At 35.3% G+C, this 21,893-nt stretch overlaps 1 protein-coding gene across 1 annotated transcript in view; it reads right to left on the reverse strand.

The window, feature by feature from the left end:
* Positions 1 to 2,607: 2,607 nt before the first annotated feature.
* The window catches only part of PRKX (protein kinase cAMP-dependent X-linked catalytic subunit), a 57,795-nt gene continuing 38,509 nt past the window's right edge, over positions 2,608 to 21,893 (reverse strand). Inside the window, exons 4-9 of the mRNA XM_058824766.1 lie at positions 21,194 to 21,313; positions 15,483 to 15,578; positions 11,782 to 11,839; positions 9,664 to 9,741; positions 6,711 to 6,859; positions 2,608 to 6,309 (exon numbers count right to left, since the gene is read on the reverse strand). Of these exons, the coding sequence (XP_058680749.1) occupies positions 6,734 to 6,859; positions 9,664 to 9,741; positions 11,782 to 11,839; positions 15,483 to 15,578; positions 21,194 to 21,313 (478 nt within the window). The 3' untranslated portion in view covers positions 2,608 to 6,309; positions 6,711 to 6,733. The remainder of the gene's footprint in view (positions 6,310 to 6,710; positions 6,860 to 9,663; positions 9,742 to 11,781; positions 11,840 to 15,482; positions 15,579 to 21,193; positions 21,314 to 21,893) is intronic.

Consider the following 21,893-nt stretch of genomic DNA (forward strand, 5'->3'; position numbering starts at 1 on the left):
TTGGCATTTGTTCATCAAACTTCAGAAGCACATAATAGCACAGAATATTTTACTTTTGTATTCCAAATCAAAAACTGAGCTCTCTAATGCTTAATTTCTGAAGAGTTGCCATTGTAAAGTGCAGAGTTTTTCTATACCTCAGTCTTAATATTTGTTAAGTTGCTCAATTATACTCTCTCAAACCTGGTCCTCCAAGGTGAAAAGATTTAAGTTTAGGCTCTGCAGGCTCAAGCAAGCTGCTGTTTTCTTCATGCGAATTGCAACAGTATTGGCAATGAAAGCACGGCCACCTCCTCTGCACAGCTTACACCTGGGCAGAAAATTAGGAGCATGACAACTGTAAAGACTGTCCTTCTCCAACCAAGGGATTTTAGTCCCAAGGATTCTCTAAACTACACTGATTACTGACTTAAATTGAAATAAACTCTGACTCCCAAAACTACATTTTTTGATATTGAGAAAAACAGGAATTTTTGCTTAAAAGCCAGCATAAACCTAAGCAGGCACCATCTTTTCTACAACATTTAGTGATAGAACTACAACACTTAGTGATAGATTACATTTGCAAGTATGTAATTGCCAGGCATATCAAGTTCTTTCTTGAATTAAAGTCCAAATCAAGCTTTCCCCTCACCCCAAATATTTTTCTCACATTAATTTGCCTGCTTTATTGCAATTATCCAGAATAGAGACAATATACTCTAAAGAAGAATTAAAACAAACAAACAAAAAACCCCAACAAACAACTAAAAAAAAAATTTAAAACTCTGAATTTGGTTAGTTGTTTAAACTGACACCAACTACACTGTTCAATGTATCTATCTGTACTCTGGCTATGTAAAAACAAGTACAGTAGAGACCCACCTACATGGCACTTCAGACTTCTGCACACTAGAAGTAAGACAGGCCTGCAATTTTGGTCTTTGAGGTCACGTATCAGTTTTGGGATGCGACTCAGAGACTTCAGTGGCCTGAACTACAGCTGCAGTAAGAGATGTCAGACTCTCAACAGCCCCAGCAACTTATTAGCATTGAAACAAGTGTCATGAATCAGATAAACCTACCTTAAGTCAAAGTTGGTGCAATAGCCCCGCTGACCGCTGCACTTTTCACAGAATAATAGTTTGAAATATGATTGCACAAAACTGGAAAAAAATTTAGATACATGGAAAATTGTACAATTCAGCTCATTAAAATTTTACAGTATTTCTGGTTTCAAGAATAAATACAAAGCTTGACACACATTCATATGTGGTGATTTTTGAAGGGTAGATAGAAAGGGAATGGAGTTGTCTTCTACTGAGAGCAGCAGCAGAGCCTTTTACTTTCCCTGTGAAAAGCCACTTGAATTCTGCAGCTGAGATTGAAGCAGCTAGCAGGGGTTTGCATGTGGAAGGGCTTGATTTGTGAATTATGTAAGAATTCACAAAGTACTGGGCAGGTTCCAGATGTAACAGTGCCAGCTGATTTCCACCATTCTTTATAGTATCATACCTTCAGTGGTTAACAGGGGGTCACAGAACAGTGGGCTACTGTCAAATGTGGTTTTAAGAGTGTTTTGCCCTAAAAAGGCCTAATGAAGCATGAAGTGAGAGATTTGGGGGTAGTGAACAAAACCTACCTGCCCTGAATGAGTGAAAAAGTGTATTTTAAATGGCTTCTATTGGAAAAGATAAAAAGAGTTACATGTACATTCAAAAAAGATGTAGCACTCAGGACAAATGAACAAAAATTCAGCCACATGGCTGGGGTATGAACAAGATACCAAAGTTCTTTCTTGCTGCCATTAAAAAATTTCCTGTGTTTTAACTGAAAAGTTCTTTTGATTCATGACAAAGACATGACTAAAAGCTTGCCAGGGCTCATTGCAGTATTCCTTCACTTTCCATTAGCAGTCTCTTGAAGCACACGACATGGTGGTTTACAAGAGAAAAACATCAATGCACAGAATTTAGAATGAAGCCAGGCAGAAAAAAATCCATCTTTAAAAAGTGAACCCATAACTAGCCCAAACTGTATCCAGTAGGTTCTATGACTATGTAATTATCACCATATTATGATATCTAAGTGGTAAGAAATAATTGAAAAAATAATTCTCTTTGACCCAAGAGAAGGAATTTAAACAGCTAAACAAATTTTGTTAAAAATGAACTTTTCAAATTTTGATGGACGATGAAATAATGGGTAACTCAGGTAGACATTGTAAGAATATTTTTCAATGCTTAAAGAAACTGATTGAACTGAGTGTTTTGGGCAGTGTTCAGGTCATTAAGTTGTTAAAATGCCAAAGGAATTAGGGTCATATAATCAAAGTTTAACGAGAAGTTCAAATTAACACTTTTGATTATTGGTGCACTACCTGAAATGGTTTAGAAAATGTACTTTTTGGTGTTTCTTCGACACCACTTGAAATCTGTTCCAATACTTGCAATCTTGTTCTGTAAAGGATTAAAATGTGAAAAGAAGGAACAGTTGTTTTTCTGCTACTTTTATCTCCCCTTCACCATTTTCTTGGATGAAGAACCCCAATCTCCTTCCAGCATAAATGGAAGCAAACTAGGTTTAAACATTTGAAAAGATATAAAGGTTTATTAAATGAATCCAGATTTGACAGATATTACATTAAATTAAACAGCAATAAAGTTTTACTAGGGTTTATGTACAGATCACAGTGATTTTTCATTGTGCAATGAGGGCTGACTTTGTAAGTTGAACAGTACTTACACGTGAGCTACAACAAGCAACCAGCAACACACAACATTAGCCCAAGTGAACCTCGCAAGTCGAGCAGTCCAAACTGATTATGCAGCACACAAATGCCTGCTACCACTATCACTACTTTCTACACAACAGAGTATTTATAAAGCAGTCAAGGTTTGCCATAGAAAAGTGCAAAACATGGGAAGTCTGTACACAGTACAGTACAAGAAGAAATCATGCTACAGTCATTGAAAGCTGAAAAATAATTCTATAGCATAGGAAGCACTGCATCACAACTCTTCTGAATGGCAAGCAGATGGGCTGAGGAACAGCCATATCTTCATTGCTTTCAAAACTGTAAAATCCCTGTTTATTCATTTAAACATAGTTTAGATCCATAACAATGACTTTCTACAGTGGAAGATCACATGAGTTAAAGCTCAGTAGCACACATATTCATTGATCAAGCTCATTTACAGGAAAATCTACAGCATGTTCTTCATTTCAATCATGAAGCATTTATATCATTTGGTTACAAGGCAATTGAGTTTACAATTCACGTTTATCACTTAAAACCTCAGACTGGGCAATTAAAAAAATATATATATAAAACTCAAAAATAAAGGTTGTTTCTTTAATGTTTAACATTCTTGTTCACTGATGTAGAATATCAAAGGCCTATGGGCTCTCTTGCAAGACAACAGTCCTTATGCAACAGTCTATATGGAACAGTACACATTAACAGAAAGAATCAAAATAAAATGAACTTCAGAGAACACCCTACTTGAATAGGAACTAAAAAAATCTTCTAGTCTTCTTTAAAAAAACCCATAAATCTAGAATTCCTAGTGCAGTGTTTACCTGCATGAGCACTCAGACAGAACTACATTAGCGGGCCATGAAGTCCCAGTAAAGACTTAAAGCAGACTCACTTGTGCAAATAAATAAAACAGCCAGGTAATAACACCTCATTAAGCCCAGGACTGTAAAGAAAATAACTGATCGCTTAAAATAATGCTTAAAAAATGTTTTGGTTTTATTTTTTACTTCAGTATTTTAATTTAAAAAAACTGAAAGCAGTTTTGTACTAGAAAGCATGCTGACGAGGTCAGTAGTTAGGTGTATGTACACATGGCTCGGAAACAATGTAAAGTCAATGGATTACCATTATTAATAACATTGTACTCACTTCCTTAGTCTCCATCAGAATGAGTGTCAGTGCATCCACTGCCAGCAATGGATAAAAGTCATAAAAAGAAAATTCACTATCTCCTGTTGTTCAAGCATTCAAAACTTCTAACCGCCACTGTGGCAAATTACTCAATTTCAACTTAATTTCCTCAGATCTGAAGACTTAAACACAGAGCAGCTTTGAAATTTGAAGAAAAATCCTATGTTTAGCACACTTTCTTGAAGTATGTAAATTTCCTAATATGAAATTGATGTATGTATTCAGAGTCCATAAAATACCATACACTCACACATCAAGAAAACTCCCCAACTGCTTTTGCTCCCCCTTACACAAAGTAAGCTTTGTTTAATGTAATTCCGTTTTTTCAATTGATTTAGAATAACTAATTCCACAGATACAAACATAGTGAGCCAGATTCATTTTTCCAAGAGAATAAGGTACTTGCACTAGGTTAAAACTGTAATTTCCTATGGATTGTCCTGTATTTCATTACACATTCCTACACAATATTCACTGAGTGGCAGCTGCGGCCATCAACTTGCATAACATCAAGACAGCTTTGTGCTATTCCAGAATTTTCATTTTGAAATATCCTGATTTTGTTACACATTGTGCATTTTTGACAAGAGTTATACAACCTCTTGTAGTAAGACTTGCTTTATGAAGAAATAATCTAATATCCTAGATGTTACAGGTTCTCAATAGCACTTCTGTACTGTTTAAACAAAAAAAATTGAGATCACTTTTCCACAAGGAGACTCCAGTAACAGATCTGCAATAAAATCATAAATATGGTAATTTCAGTAGCAATTACTAGAATGCCTACTTGGTAGACATTCAGGATTTAGTTTAGAAAAACAAATCTTCGGCCTGCACTTACAGCTCTCAGATCAAAAATGTGGAGAGTAGTTTTTGAAAAACACTCTCTGTATGATCTAATCAAACAGTATTATGTAGAGCCATAAGTCATAGTAGTAGAACTTCAGAGAGCTGATGTGTTCTGAGAAAAAAAGAAGGTCCAAATATGGTAATTTCACTAGAAGTTATCTAAACTGACAACATCCTAAAAAAAGGTCATTGTGTTTTTTCTAATTGAAGCACCTCAAAATCAACTCCCTTATATTAAGACAAGCATCACCATATGTAACATGAAAAAAAACCCTAAAAAAGAGATTCTGCCTAGTATTCAATCTACCTTCATGTTTCTGTGCATTCATATATAGAGATACATACTTATGCACATACCGATATTTAGTGCTACTTAAAATTAAGCAATATTGCAAATACTTCTAAAAAAGTGTGCTCAAGCTGCTAGAAAGATGTTAACACAGGATGAAAAAAGAGACTGTGCATCTAAGGTTTGAACTCAGTACATATGAAATTGCTGGCAGCAGGGACTAGGACATTTTCAAAAACAGAGGAGGAGAAAAATAAGGCTGTAATAAATATTCTGTCTTCCCTCTGATATTCTGAAGTGTTCAGCATACAACAACAACTATTTTGCTAATGAAAAAGGTCTGTTATGGCTCATGCTTTACATTTGGAGAAGACAACAAACTTGTGAGTGAACAACTCCTGTCAGAGCCTGTTAAAGCCCTTTTATCAGGATGGACTGACTTGCATGTTTACAGTGAGTTTTCATGTGAGGAATCTCATTTCAGACAGTGTATTATCACTCAAAATTCTGGTTTTCAAAAAGTCATAATTGTAACAGAACTTCATAAATTAGCCATTAAGATACATCTTTAACAACAATAAAACGTGCCCTGGTCTTTCTGCTTTCAAGTACTATGGTTGTAAGTGTGAGGCATTGGAAATTTTAGGTACAAATCTTTTTTAAAACGTAATTATTTCTGTTTTTTACAAAGAATTATAAAAGGTATATAAGATGATGAAAAACTCATTTATCCTTTTTTAAGACTTTTATTCCTAAAGAACTTCTTGAAAAACATTGTTTGAAAAATAAAAATCATAGACTCTGCAAAGTACAAAAATTTACATCTTTGCACAATTCCTGTGCTTTAGTTGTACTGTATCCATTATATACATATATACTAATTTGTGCTTTTAATTACACAACTTTAGTATAAACTTATAAAATTAAGTCTATGAGTTAATTATGCAAAAAGGATCTGGGAATGGCAGGAAACTCAATTCAACCATAAGTTAAAAATAATCCTAAAAATATAATTTTAATCAGTCTACTTCAGAGCAGACTACCATTATTACAATTTAATAAACTAAGGTCAAATGTTTACAGCAAAAAATTATTCCTGCCTGCCTCCATATTTTCTGACATTTACTGATACACATATCTGAATGCAGCATCATTCTTAGCCACAAAGAAAATCTTCCTTTATATCTGAACTCCATTGTTCTTCAGACTTGCTCTTAGCACTTCAATTTCCTTCCAGTTTCTAAGACAAAAAAAGAGAACACAAAACTCAAGGTGGACTATTTGAACTCAGTAATAACTATCAACCTATCACATTTATAAGAGAGAATATTCAGGGTACAGAACTAATCTGACAATCTTATTCCTATAGAGTAGTAAAACCTTACAGTTAAAAACTATCACATTTCCTTATCAGTCAAATCATTCTAGGTGTTTCTTTTTACACACTATTTAAAAAAATTTAAGGACAGAAGGACTTAAATATTTGTAAGCAAATAAACCCTCATGAATGTAGAAAACCAAATCCTGTGAGGTGATTTTTGTCACCTCAAGCCGTTATAAATCAGAAAATGTAATTCTGCATATGGTTCTCACTCACAGGTCTGCAAGGCTTTCAAGGGCACTCCTGACACTTGGACATACCTTGTTGAGTGTAGACACTACACTCAGAAGTTCTTGAAAATTTCTAGATCTTTAGCAGGTACCGGAGGTGTTTTGTTCCAGTCATCTTCAGGATAAGCTTCAAAATTGGAAGTATCCCCATCATTGGATACTTTGGGCACTATGGGAGGCTGGTCAGAAGAAGTACAACAAAAACGTTAGTAGTTTCCTCAATGAGCTCCTCTCCATCATACTATTCTGTAAGAGATCTATTAAACAAATGCAGTACAGATTTACCTTCACCTGTTCCCTAATAATGAATGGCACCGAGAGAGAGAAACTTGCAGCAACACATACACTTTCCTACATTTTGTCAATTGCACACTTAAATTATGTGGCTAAAAGACACTTAGATAATTAATACACTTAACATAGATACCTATTTTATTGAGAGCACTAGCTTCTTTTCAACTAAGAATCTTCACATCAGCATGGGAATCTGCTACCATATTGAAGGTAGCCTCCTCTTCATTGCTTTCAAATAGATTGATTGCTTTTAAAGAGGTTGAAATTACTAACTTCTGTCTACCAACTGTGTTTTTTCCTAACCTAGCAATAAATTCAAGCAGGTAAAGAAATTGCTTCACCATAACTCATTTCAAAAGCATGGTTATAAAAGCATCTTAATTCAAATAGACTGTTTTTATGAAACTTGAAGGTGCCAAGTATCAGTTTTTGTTTGTTTTTCACAGAGGATCCTTTTAAATTCTAGCATTGCTCATCAGCTTTACAGTACCTGTAGTTTTTACTTGTCTGAAATCTAACATTGAGAATGCACTGTGCTTCTGGCCACAGACTATGAGATAAAGATCCCTTCAGGAACATTTCATTAATTGCAGGCATTAATGAAGGGCAAACCCCTTTTCCTCTCTCAAGGGACATTCATGTCTCTATCCTCTTGTCAGCAACTGAGAGCTTAACTATCATGCTGAATCCAACAGAACACTTTAGAATGAGAAAACCCTATGGATGATCACTGAACTGGCTCCAATTTACACCCAAGACAGAATTATAAAGTATAGCAAAATGCTATTCCACATATCCTCAAAAAGATAAAAGTCTGGCTTCCACTAGCTCATGAGATCTTATTTGATCTTTTGGGCTTTTCAAAATGGTGTCATCATCAGTTGGTTTTCAATGGGAAAGACAAGTCCCTGTATGACAGTACTTCTAACCTTCAGCCAAAAGCAGAGTGCTAATTTTGTGTCTGGCAGTCACAGTAACACTGCCCAGATGCTGAGGAAAATGTGCAGAATCTGCTCTGCCCCTGAGAAATGTCTGCTCCACTGTGGGCAGTGCCTGGTATCCCTCCTCCCTGTAAGCATTTTGGCAGAAAAAAAGTTTTGTGAAGTGACATGTAGTAAGAAAAAAACAAGAGAGAAAGGATGATTAATGAAACAATTTTCTCCCTTTCAGCCATTGCTATTGTTTATATGATATTGATATTTAGGATCTTATTCAGACCATGATTCCATGCATAATCTATACAATAGACAAATTCAGGCTTTTTACTAGGAAAATGGAGCATTGTGTGCATTATTTCATATTTTCAATCTCTTCATCAGTATGAAATCATGAGAACAAATTCTATAGAGGCAGCTATAGTCTTCAAATAACCAAGTAAAATTCTGATCCACTTCACATCCCTACTCTAAAGTTTAATTAAATATCACTTCATCTTCCAAGACCTTAATAGTAATCTGAATGCTATGGTGACTCTTTTTTGATTAATTTTTAAAACAAAAATGCCACATAAAGGATGTTTGGACCTGAGACATTTGATTGTACATCTAATAATAATTTTTAGTACTATTTGTTTTTTATTGCTTAGGTTGCCATAAACGTCTGAGTTTATATATTATTAAACAGGTTATCATCTAGTTTGTGTTCTTTGCAGGTTTGGTAAACAGAATTTAGAGTAAATACCTAGAAAAATGTGACTTCATTACAATGCATATACATAAAAATATCAACTGGTTGCAGTAATGATTAAAAATAAAACAAACCCACACATTTAAAATACTGGAAACTTATTTTTCTTAAAGAGAAAAGCCATCTATAGCTTTGTATTAGATATTATTTACAAGAATACATCAAGAAGATTTTAATATTGTCTCTTTTTTTTTTTTGCAAGAACTCAAGGTATCTACCTGGAATTTAAGTGGAAGAAACTAGTGCAAAGAAAATAAAAACAAATGTTTAATTTGTACTTGACTGACTGCATGAGGTAACTCAGCCTCTGCTACAGAAAACCACTGCTGTAAGCAATTGTACAAGTTAGAACTTTGAGGAAGGAAAGAAAGAAAGCAGTTTTACTTCTAAAGTACTTTAAAAGTATTTTGTAGTGTTGGTAGCTTTTGCAAACATCTGCCCTCATATAATACTAGAATTCAGTGCTATAAAAGTCTGTTGGAATTACATTCATAAATCCTTCTCTTTCACCTTTCCTATTCCTCCTACTCCCATGTGCTCTACATTTTATTAAAACATTTACCTGAATTGAACTTGGTACAAAAATTTAAAGCCCAGAATAAAATGCCTCCATATATATAAGGACAAGGAAAAAAGAAAAACAAAATCAAACCAACAAATGAGCAATCCCCTCCACGTCCCCCAATAAAAAAACCGCTTACAAGTAATCACTTAGAAAACCCTAAACCTGAAAACTAAACTCTGCATTAACAAATCATCTTCAGCAAACTAAAGCAGGGATTTTTTTAGACAGTTCGTATACAGACAAAAATGCAGCCCCTCATACAATGAACTCCACATTGCAAAAAGGCCAATATGCACTTAATTACTAAGTGTGCATATAGACATGTGCTTATACACACACAAACACACAGATGCAACAGCCAACAAACCTTCAACAGATCAGCTTAAATGAACAATGATTTCTCCTTGTGATGTCCTACACAGTATTTGCAGAATGTACCTTGAGTCTCCTTTGAGGTACAGCATCCCAGTCTATCGACCTGAACCATCGATGTCTCTTCACATCATCGGCTCCATTCTTTAAGGAAAGAAATCAAAATTACTATTTTTTAAGCTTACATGTATGCCAAACCATGTATTTCATTACAAGGACTGTAATAACAGGTCTATCCTTTTTTCTTTTTTTTTCAGGTGATAATCATGAAAAGACTCTAAAGGATAAATTCACAGTGTTAATTCCCTAGTAGGTCCTGAGTTCCAGCAATAAAACCCAAGTAATTTTGATTTGGGTTTTTTTTAGCATTCTTCTGACACGATGGAGATCAAGAACAGGCTTTAAAGTACCCACAAAAGCATTAGTTACTGTCCTATTTACTGTTGTTTTCACCAACATTTTAGAGAATGCCTTATATTCAGATATACTTTCTAATCCTTGTGCTATAAAAAAATAACTGAGGGTTGATGGTGTTTTAAATAAAAATAATGTCTGGGAAGCACATAGCTTTTTTAAATATTACAGGCATTTAATGCTGACAGCAAGAGGTTCTCAGTCCTGTTACAAAAGTAAATATATTAAAACATTTGTTTTCATTTTAGATATACAGCTAAAGGTGCATTTGCCTTGTAATGATTATTCTCTCTGGGGTGCCTGTTTTATTTATGTGCAGAAGAAACAAAAATGTCTCTTTTTTTCATGATTAAGCTTGTTTCAAGCACAGACTTGTTCTTGAGGCATTAAGCACTGGGGAAAAACAGCTGGTTCCCTGTCTCAGGCCTGATCAAAGCACAGCACTCAAGACTGTAACACATACAGCTCCACAAAACCAAGCATTATCACACATTTAGGTTTTTTCAGATTTAGGTGGAGTGGAAATATCCATGCTCATATCCAATGAGGCATCAAGGAGAACAGTTCACGTAGTTCCCTCAAAAGCAGATCTGACTGAATGTTTCACCAGAAAATGTTTTGTGGGATTTACATATTTTTAAAACAATTATGACAATGGAAAAGGATCAGACACAAGTCTGACCTAGTGCTCTCACTCCAAAATCTGTTCTTAATTAGAACTGGTTTTGATTTAAGAATTTTAGTCAATTGTAGGGAAAGCCCCAAAACAAACCTAAGCAACCATGGACTAAAAAAGTCCCCAGAAAACAGAAAACTCAGCCAAACACATTTGTTCAAAGCCCATGTTTGAACAAGTCAAGATTTGCTTTTATTTTTGTTTCCCTTCAAAACTGTCTAAAGATATAAAAGTTTTCACTGATAAATGAGTTGAAAAATTTTCAGCTTAAGAAATTCTCCTGAAAAAGACTACAAAGGATTCTGAAGGATAAGGAAAAACATTATGTTCTGTTTTTTCTTACCAGTCTAACTTTGTGCCATAAAAAAGCTCCAAAAGAAAACACCGGAGAGCTGGTTAAAGCATTTATATTAATATGTTAAGAAAACCCTGGATGATTGTGCACTTTTTACCATCTTCACCTATGTTTACCATTCAAGGTGCTTTGGGCCAAAAAGCAAACCTCTAACATCCCTTCCCCAGAGAAATAAAAATTTTAGATGTCTCCTAAGAGAAAGATTATACATGGTAATTTCAGTATCTATTGTCTTCATAAAACTGTTTGGATTAGGGTAAATAATTCTTCCTGGTGGAAGAGTATTTGACTGTGCTTAATCAGCACCACCAAGACAATGACCAGGTATCACTACAATCCTTATATTTTTAAAATAATTTTTAAACTTCAAGTTTGATTAGTGGCCCTTCTGGGATTATCACTGCCACAAAAAAGGAACCAAATGAGCTGGCACCATCCACTACAGGACTTAATATCATGTTTCTGGTCTAATCTAGGTTTTCACATTAATGAACAGGTGGTGGTGAGGAGAGAGGAAAACCACCATCAAGAGTAGCATTAATTCAAATAGTGGAATGATTTTCAGAAACACAGAAATACAGAGGTAAATTTGCATTTAGGATTGCATAACCTAAGTAATGTATGGGAAAATGTATGTGTTTCATGCTTCTCGAACCAAAAATTCTATGAAGAGCTGGTCTATATCTTTCCTACAGAATTCTTTCAACCTTGTGTGTTACACTAAGGATTTTACACTGACCTTCATATTTCCAAGTCGTCTTGTTCTGTCAACCACAAGCAGCTTCTTAATAAGGTCTCTGAAGTAGAGAAAATATGTTCTCTGTTAAACAGAAGTAACTTAGATTTGATTGTCAAGTGTTACAGAATACAGACATGCTTCCCTCTGACCATTCATTTCCTCATATTTTAGGACATTTAAGAGTAAGCAATAAAAAAGAATCTAACAGAATTCTTGCAGATTTCTTTTAGATTCTTCCAAGAAACAAAGGGAAAAAACCCTCTTCTTTCTCTTCCCCTGCCACTTGCCAAGTAGCACCATTTTGTTCTTTGTATTTTTTCATTTTGCTCAGCATGCCTAATCTCAAAACCTCAATGTTTTTTCTCCAACAGATCTCCAATCTGCCTGACAGAACTCAACACTAAAATGTATTAAAAAAGCAGATAAAGTTGCACCCTCATCTTTCTGCTAAATATCCAGGGAAACCATGGAAGAGCTAGTCATCTGCTTAAAACTAGTAACATCTATAATTTAACTGAAAACATAAAGTCTCACTGAGATACTGGCTCACTAAACAGTTCTACATAAAACTAAATCAACATTTTAAGCAACTAAAAGAAGTTTAGAGACAGAAAACTCTTCCATGTTAATAGCAAAGTACTTCAAATATTAAGCCCCAAACAACTATGACATAAACCAAAAGTATCATAATTTATGGAATTAGCTTCATTACTTGCAAGTTGAAAGAAAAATACAGCTTCATATTTCTATAAGCAGTTGCATTTTATCTCAAAGATTATTTTGCTATTTGATTTTAGAAAACTGGCATTCTGGACTAATTGCATGAAGTACCAAATATCAAGAAAGAACAAAAGTTTAACCATCCTTATTTCTATAATCTCAATTATTCCTGAGAGATGACATACAGCATGAAACGGAGATTAAGGAGTATGGCTAGTTCAAATTTTCAACAATATCAAAGGTTAAAAAAAGTCAACTGTTTTATTTACAGAAATTAACACAAACTTAATGACACACCTGCCTCTCTCCATCCCTACCTGTAATGTCTACTATGCCTCCCAAAAATAGCAGTGTCACCTATCCTTGATATCACAAAAGTGTGTGCAGAATGAACATATAAACTGAATATGCTAGACTGTTTGAAAAGCTGTTGCATTTGGCAGAAACACAATTCTAAAATTCAACTGGAAAAAAATTAAATCACCAGATATATGAATAAAAAAAGTCCATGGAGGAAGCAGTTTTTAAAACTCTCATGATTATTCCAGACAATCAATATTTCAATTAGATTAAATCATGTGACCAACTCCTTTCACAGTCACCTTTGCAGAAAGATCCCTTTCTACTTCAAAAAGACCATTCATCACGGAGGAGGACTATAAGCACACTTGAAAACAGAAGTAGGACTGAAAAGAAATACAGAAACCCAAAAAGAGATTCACAGAGTTTATGGGCAAAGACACTTTACCATTCCTATAAAACCAGAAAACATTTCATGGATCATTCTTGGCTTGCTTCAAAAATTCATCATAAAACAGGTAAGGGATGAGCTTACTTGCTGATACAGTATTGTTACTAAATATGATACTTGCTGCATTGACCAGTGAAATATCCATTGAATTGAAACCAATAATAGTTCCGTAGTTCTTTATTACATTGGTTCTAAATACTCATTTAAAAATTATGTTAAAATTAATTTGATAGATATGCTGGTGCATGTTTCTGAGAACCATATTCTACATGAAGGTCTCTGCAGAGCAATAGTCAGTAAAATGGTGTAACAGGGACATTTCGTTTGGAGGTTTCCAAAAGTGGCTTTGCAAAGAAAACCTTAAAAAAGCAGTAAGGAAAAGTGACATTCATGCATCAGGAGGGAAAGCAGAAGTGGTACAAATTCAGAAAATAAAGAGTACAGGAGGGTGATAAGGGATAGGTGAGTAAAAAATGTAAATGTCTGTAAGCTCAGGCAGTACATATCCCTAGGGAGAGAAGCGCTCTCAGAGTTCAGAAAGGGAAACAGTTTTGCTGCCTCAGAACAGAGAGTTAAAACTTTATATAGCACTAATACTTCAGACAGAGTCTGGATCTGACAGGACCCAAGACAGTCTTCTTTCTGGCTGAAATACTGATTTATTGGAAGAAGAGAGAAAACAGATGGGTTAGAAGGTAAGAGAAGAAGACTGCCTTCATTAGACAAAATAATCTCGGCACTTGCTTTAAGGTAATGATGCAGAGATGTTCAAGGACTATCCAGTTCTGCATATTGTGGTTTAAAAGAAGGAAGAGGGGCTGACATCCAAGACACTGTGTTCACAATTCACTGCAGAAAGTAAGTGAAGCCACAAGAGTAGTGTGGCCAGCAGGACAGAACAGTGATTGGCCCCCTCTACTTGTCAGTGGTGAGACCACACTTCGTGTTTCTGCGTCCAGTTCTGGGCCACTCAATTGAAGAAGGACATTGAGATGCTGGTGTGAGTCCAGAGAAGGGCAATGGAGCTGGTGAAGGATCTGGAGGGTAAGTCCTACAAGGAGTGGCTGAGGGAGCTGGGATTGTTTAGCCAGGATAAAAGGAGGCTCATGGGTTATTAGTCTCTGTAACAGCTTTCACTATATTGGATGGGTTGTTAGAGATGATAACCGAATTTGAGGTGTTCCTCCTCCTGATCACAATATTACAGTTCAGTGCACAGAATACTAGAAGAGATAATAAATTTTCTTTCCCAGACCAATTGGATTAGAAAGACCGGATAAACTACACTAAACTGTAAACTGTGTGGAGCTACTGACAGAAAACTGTTACAAAGACACAAGTCAGCCTAAGGGGAAGCAGACATGCTTCATTCAGTGCACTCAGTGATTCAGTGGAAACTCAAAAACAAAACGAAACACAACACAACACTTTCTCAAATGATTAGTTTTGCTTGTATGTTTACCCAGTAGTGACAGTAAGCAAGTGCCTCTCTGAAGTCACCATCAAAACATCACAAGTGATTAACAAAGGAGTAGCTTCCTGTCTTCACTCCATCACTCACTCAGTTGTCACTTAGAAGAAACTTCATGTTTATAATCGCATTTCCTCATGTTCCAATGTTTACTAAAAATTATTTCAGTTACGGAATTTTCAAATAGGAAAAAAAAACCTTATTTCATCTGCAATACACTTTCAGCAATTGCTAAATACTGAAAATTAAACCCACCTTATATGTATATGTAATACTCCATATTGAACTGGGCCCCTGCTATCACAAATTTAAGTTGACTTTACACTAGAACTTCTGAAGTACCACAGTTCACTCAAGTAATTATGCTGAGAGTGATTTAAGTGGTATGTATCTATGGATAGAAACAGTTTTAGTGTCCTCTTCCTGCTCTCCTAATTTTTGCTCAGATTATCTCCTCATATTTCTCCTCTTGACCTTCTTACAGGACATGCCAATGGGTGGAAGGTGGAAAAGCATTTAATAACCCATAATAAACAGAAAAGATAGGCAGATACTATCTTACAACTGTATCACCACCTTGAAGTCTACAAAATATGTAAGCTTATTTGGACTGAAAGTGTAAATGTAATATCAAATATTTTCCAACATGATGTTTCAGAAAATCAGAATCTGAAATCAGGTCTTCTAAAAAGATTTTTAAAAATAGTGCTCAGCAGGTATTTAGAATAGAAAAGCCAGTGTTGGGAGTCATGGACTTACTTTACATATAAATCCAAATGCCTCGGGAAATCTATTTTGCCAGCAAGAATCTTCTGATATATACCAAATGGATTGTCATCAAAAAATGGAGGAAACCTATTTTAATATAGAAAATTTTCAGAGGTTAGAAAAGAAGTTCTAAAAATTTTATAAGCAATATTATGTTATAGAAATTTCCCTCAGAAATAATTGATGAAGTTGTTCTTTTTGCTAGGACACTACCAATCAAGTACTATCTTGAAGAATAATTTAAGGCTGCCATTGTAAAACAGAAAACATTTTTGTATGCAACACACTGAATGCAGAATTAGAATTTAAATATAACAACAGAATAGAAAAATATAAAATTGCTACACAATTGCCATAAAAATATAACTTATGAAAAAAAAATTCAGTTCAAAAGTAGAAAATGCTTTGCTTTTATCTCTAAAACCCAGGGATATACTGTCCAAAAGAGCATTACCGTTTTTGATCTTGTCCTGTAACTGCCAGCACACCCTTATTTATCAGTTTCTCTCTAAAGTGTTAAAGGACCTTCACATGAATACATTATCCAGTTCAGTTATTTGTTGTACATCTTGAATTCAACTATGTGTTTTGCTAGATAAGGTTTTTCAAACAGTCAGACTGCTCACAACTCTCCAAGTGCAGCTGCCTTTCTGTGTGGGACAGATAAAGTTTTCATTTCAAAATCCTCCCCACGATGAATAGTAAACAACATGTAATTAAAATTCTACATTTATGTCTTCTATGAAGTTCTTCATGAAGTTATGAGCTAACAGAGAGACTACTTCTTGTCATACAGCTACAGTAAGAACTGAAAGTTTTCTGCTGTGCTTCCTTTACGAGTACAGCACATCCCTGATGGCTGCAAGAGGTGCATCAGTACAGCCAGGGCAGGCAGCTGAGCACAAGAGCTGACAGCTGTCCGAGAGTCACTCATGCTCTTGAAAGTTAAACAGGAACCCTTCTAAGGGAATGGAATGGCTCATTCAGTAATCTCAGTCCTGCTTTGCCCTCTGTAATATGACCAAAACAACCCTCTTACTATGCTTCTGCCTCAAAATCCCCACAGAATTAAAAAACCTGCAGCTTTTGAGTGCTGATCATATCAAAAACATCCAACCACTATTACAGTTTAATTTAAGTATTTTCACATCTCCCTAACATAATTACTTTCTCAGAGAACTTAACTCTGTGCATACGCACACAAATACAGTGCCTGTGGCTTTGGAAATCACTGATAGGATTGAAACTGAAGGATGAAAACAACATTTCTGCACTTCAGGCTCTTTTTTAAAATTTTATGGTAGTCAAACTACCTTGTTCTTCAGCAAGTAATATACATTATTTCCATTATGTTTTCAGAAATATTAATTTCTTCATTATACAGCTGATGATCAAGTGGATTAGCATTCCCTTTGAAATACTGTAAATTTCGGCCACAGGAATAATCAAATTCCATCAGAATAATTAAGTAAAAGTATTTGTAGGCTTATGGTGAAAAAAACATAATAATTCAAAGCACTGAAAAGCATGACTAAACTATCTGGTTAGGGAAAGACTAAAGGACATTTTTTGTCGGTTTTCACAAAGTCAGAGTACTTTATGAAAAACTACTTCCCAGCTAACTGAAAAGTGGAAGAATCTCAGGAATAATACTTGTGCTATTAAAAATTCCTGCTTTGACACTAAAGAACAAGGAAAACATGATTGCTATTTAGCATGCACGGGTTTTTTCACCACAAGAAAGACTATCATATAGTTTCTTTTTTAGTCAAGCAACATAAATATCATTCACATTCTCCACAGCAAGTTGACAAACCCAATTTTCTACTTACTACCTATTAGAATCTATAAATGCATAAAGAAATTAGAATATTTTTAACTATGTATTACAAAGCTACCAGCTGCAGTAAGCAGATTACTGTACATTACTGAGGTGTGAAATTAAGAAGAACAGAAGTACGTATAATTTTTTTCATATTTATATTGCATTGTTTTAATTTGCTTTCCCACTTTAAAAATCCAAAATTACTATGTCTAGAGTTCTTGTGAAAAATTTAAATCACAGTTGGCTATATAATAATTTTATTGCAACAAAAGTGCATTTGAACTCTATGCAAAATGACAACAGCTTTGAAACACTGCAGTTTTCTCATGGACAAACCAAGTAACTTGATTTTGATGCTTTTTATAAATGTCAATCTTCAACACAGCACAGATTTTAAACAAAACAACACAAGTATTGTGCTGGAAGCTACTTAATAAATCAGCAAAAATCCCCCTGAGTTTCAGACTTTCTTCACACCACCAAACAGCTGCCTTTTCACCAACTGAAAAGAAGATACAAAAAATATCATCTCTGTAAATGGGAGAACAGCTGCAAACCATTCCTTTTGCTAACTGAAGCATAACAATGGCACGGACATAAGTTTCCAAGACAGTCTGAAGAGAGAAGTTGTAAAATCTCAAGGGAAAATATACAGGTCTGAGAATATGAAATTGCAGACAGGAACCATTAACCTACCTAAAATGCCAGACCACCACATCACACATGACAACCAAAACAAAAGTAAAACCACAAATCCATATTAATACACAAAATTCGTATTAGCTGCATATCTGATAACAGTACAATTACAACCTAACTTACCTAATGTTAAATAACAAGCATATTTTTCTTTCCATTAAATTGCAACAGAACTCATTTACTCAAAATAAATAGATGTTTTTGTATTGACAGTTTGCTTATCTTGTTTAGATTAACTCAATGAACTTGGTGTTATCCATCTGTTAAGTTTTCTTCTCACCCTTGCTTCTCCCTGTTCCTTCCCCCTTCTGTATCTTGCTATGTTAAACCTAAACAGACCTTGCCTCAAACCTAGTTTGTGCAGAAGAAGAATTCAATGGGCCTCCAGAGATTAAGTTAGGGAAACAAGACACTGTGGAACAGGAAGGTGTGGGTTTGTTTGTTTTTAGAGAGGCCATTTCCTTACACGCACACCTACCAATTCTTTTCAATTGCTTTTGGGCTTCAGGGAGACTAACTTCAGGAAATAACTATCAAATGTCTTACATTAATTTACTTGCAGACAATAACTTAGTCTTGAAGTCAGGTTTTGGTCACCTTCAAAATATTTTCAGATTTCTTACATCTTCTTTGAATTTTGAACTATAAAGTTAACTAGGACTGCTTCTGTAATAAAAGCCTTGATTTGATAGTAAATATCTAGCCAGATCTTGAGCTGGTGAGGAAAAGTGCTTCAAAACACTATTGCTAAGAACAGTAAAAAGTTTATAAAATGCTAAAAGCATACATTCATTGTGACAACCTTCCCATCTAAAGGAAACACATACAAGCCATAATCTCTATCCTTCTTTAATCCCCTAAAAAAACACCCTAAGAAAGTAGCATTTCTCCATTTTTAAAAAGTCCAAATCAAACAAAAAAAAACCCCAAAAAACAAGCCTCAAAACACAATCACCCCAAACATATAAATTTGTATGGAGTCCCTATTCCAGCTTTGGAAAATGACTGAATGCTGCTGTGTTTAATTTTTTAGTCTTGGATGCAATCCCTATCCAAAGCAGCATTCAATCATTATAAAGAGCATGTCTATATAAGCACTGTAATAAAAAAACCTTAGCAAATCACACACAACAGACAGCTGCTCTGTCAGTCAGCCTATATAAAACCTCACTTGACTGTCAGGACAGTGTAAGCTATCTCTATTGGTTAAAATTCTCTACAAGCCAAAGTGCTCATTTTAAGCCACCCACTCTGAAATCCAGGTCTCATTCCCTGAGCCAGACAGTGTCATGACACAGAAGATCCTACATAGAAACAACAGCAGCTGCTCCCATTTTTAATGAACAATATATACCAGTCATGTTTCAATGGAACACACAGAAGCCATACTTAGGACCCTGCAGTCTTGAGGTCTCAATGACTCCAAATATCTTGTCTGATGGCCACCTGTAGTCTTTGTTAACTTTGTAAACTACATTTCTATTAGTGGTCTAGTGGAGAGAATCCTCCCAACATCTCTGTAAGGCATGCAAATAAATAAGGTCCAATATCCACTAACACTGAGACCACACAGACCTAACAGAGAGTGGCCACACTGAAACCCCTGGCAGGAAGGTAAATCACAGCTGGGTGGCTGCAGCACCTGAGCTCATATTACAGCCCAGACACTTTTATCTACAGTCTTCTTGCTGTCCAAGGCTAAGATTAGTGGCAACAAGCTTGCTGGGAATCTCTTTTTTCTTTCTGAGAAGGACTCTTTTGACCAACTTGGGCTGCTCACCTTGCAGGAAGCAATGGAAAAAAGGTGGAGCCTGGTCTCTGCAAATCAGCCTCCATAAATAACAACTTGGGCCAGCCAGCAACTATGTTTATTGCTTTTCTGTCTACAAATTGCCATAGATCTAAAGTCAATGCATATGTAAGCCTTCAGGACACTACGAAAGCAAGCAGTGGGGAGCAATGCTGTGCTAGGGAAAGTTGTGTTGCTATTGAGTGAACAGCAGTCCCCCACAATGGATTAGAGCTCTGAAGTGACCACCCTTTCATCAGGGGAGCTACTTGCTCAGGCAAAACTACAAGCTTGTCCAAACACTGGAAGAGTCAGCAAAGTCACTTTGAAATTACAGAAATACACAGATAAAAGGATGAATAAATCCAAGCAAGGACACTGTTCTCATCATTCTACAAGGCTGCAAATTTATAAAGAAAGGCCACAGAGGACACCTGATGCACCTGGGGACCAAGAAGGTGTAGAGCGCAGAGCCAGGTACCAGGCAGAAGGTATGAAACTATGAAGAAGGTAGAACTATGAAATCAAACTGATAAAATACCCTATGTTTCTTCAGAAGCTATGAAAACCTTGCTTTCACCTGCATTTGTCCTATAGCACCCACCACGGCAAAGCCAATTGCTTTCAAAAATCCAAACCTTTCTTCAAGTACCCTCAAACAACAGAGCCAAGACAAAACCAAGTAAGAGGAAAACCACAATAAGTAATGAACAGATTATTATATTAATGCCAGAAACCGTTTCTTCAGTTTGAATTTGTATCTTCTGAAAACATTGCTTTATCAAAAAAATTCCAGAACAGCAAAAGCAGCATTTGAGCAAACTGATTTCAAACAGACCTATAAAGCTTTTCACTATTCTTCTTCCTCTGGTTTAAAGAAAACCAGTGCTCCATTATAATACAAATTGTATTAATAAAAGTCTTCCTACTTGCCACTGTGCATTTTTACAGACTAAAGCTCCCACTGTAACTAGGATTTCCCTATGTTGGAAATTAATTACAGAAGTAGTCCTGTTCTTGGCCCTTTAAATGTAAAGGACCTCGTAAATAAAAATATAAACTTCAGCAAAACCTGAATTTCCAAACACATAAGGAAAAGAGAAGCTGTTAAAGTATTAAGAAAAACAAAACAAAAAACCCAAACCAAACAGAAAACACAAACTCAAAACAAGAAACAAAACCAAAAAACTCAAAACCCTAAAACATTCCCACAACAAGTGATATCTGTAGTTTTGTAAAGCTTCCCAATTCCTTTCTTCAAAAGCAGAAATTAAACCAGTAAATCAATAATAAATTTGGCCCAAATTTGCTTATCCAAATATTGTAAACAGAACTAGCAAATAATTCTGTATTACATAATATTGCTGTGATATAGTAATTATCACTTACCCTGACAGCATCTCAAATATAAGAATTCCTAGGGCCCACCAATCCACAGCTCTTCCATGGCCTTTACTTTGTATGACTTCTGGTGCAAGGTACTCAGGAGTGCCACAGAGAGTCCACGTTCTGGTTGTAAAAGAAGGGAAAAAAAAGCACAAAACAAACAACAATAGCAGATCAAATTGAAACTGAAATAACAGTTACAGGAAAAACCAAACACACACGTAAGAACTACCCAACATATACCTACCTATGTATTTACAATACAAAGGAATAGAGAAATAAGAAAGGCCTGTACAAGATTTAAACAGACTACTTTGATGATGCTGTCCAATTCTCCTGGAACACAGATATGTGCAAATTAAGAAACCTCCTGTCTCAGAAAATACCTGTGCATAGAGTTTCCCAGGTGGTGCTGTGGTACTCTGCTCATTAAGACTCTACATTGTTTTGAATTATTAACAGTGTTTTTCATGGACTCCTTCTGACAGGCCCAGCAGAAGACAAGCTTAAACGGCTTTTTCCAGAAAAACAAAGTTTCATTTAGAAAAAAGAAAAGAAGGGAGTTTTTAAAGCAGTCGTAGTTTAAATCAGTAAATAATAGCACATATATGAAGACTTGTTTTACAATCTAAGTAATGTTTTTCAAATAGTATTGAAATCTAACCTGTCATCACTTCCACAATATTCATTAAAGGGAAATATT

Source organism: Ammospiza caudacuta, chromosome 2 (genome assembly GCF_027887145.1).
Source record: "Ammospiza caudacuta isolate bAmmCau1 chromosome 2, bAmmCau1.pri, whole genome shotgun sequence".
Taxonomy (NCBI): Eukaryota; Metazoa; Chordata; class Aves; order Passeriformes; family Passerellidae; genus Ammospiza; species Ammospiza caudacuta.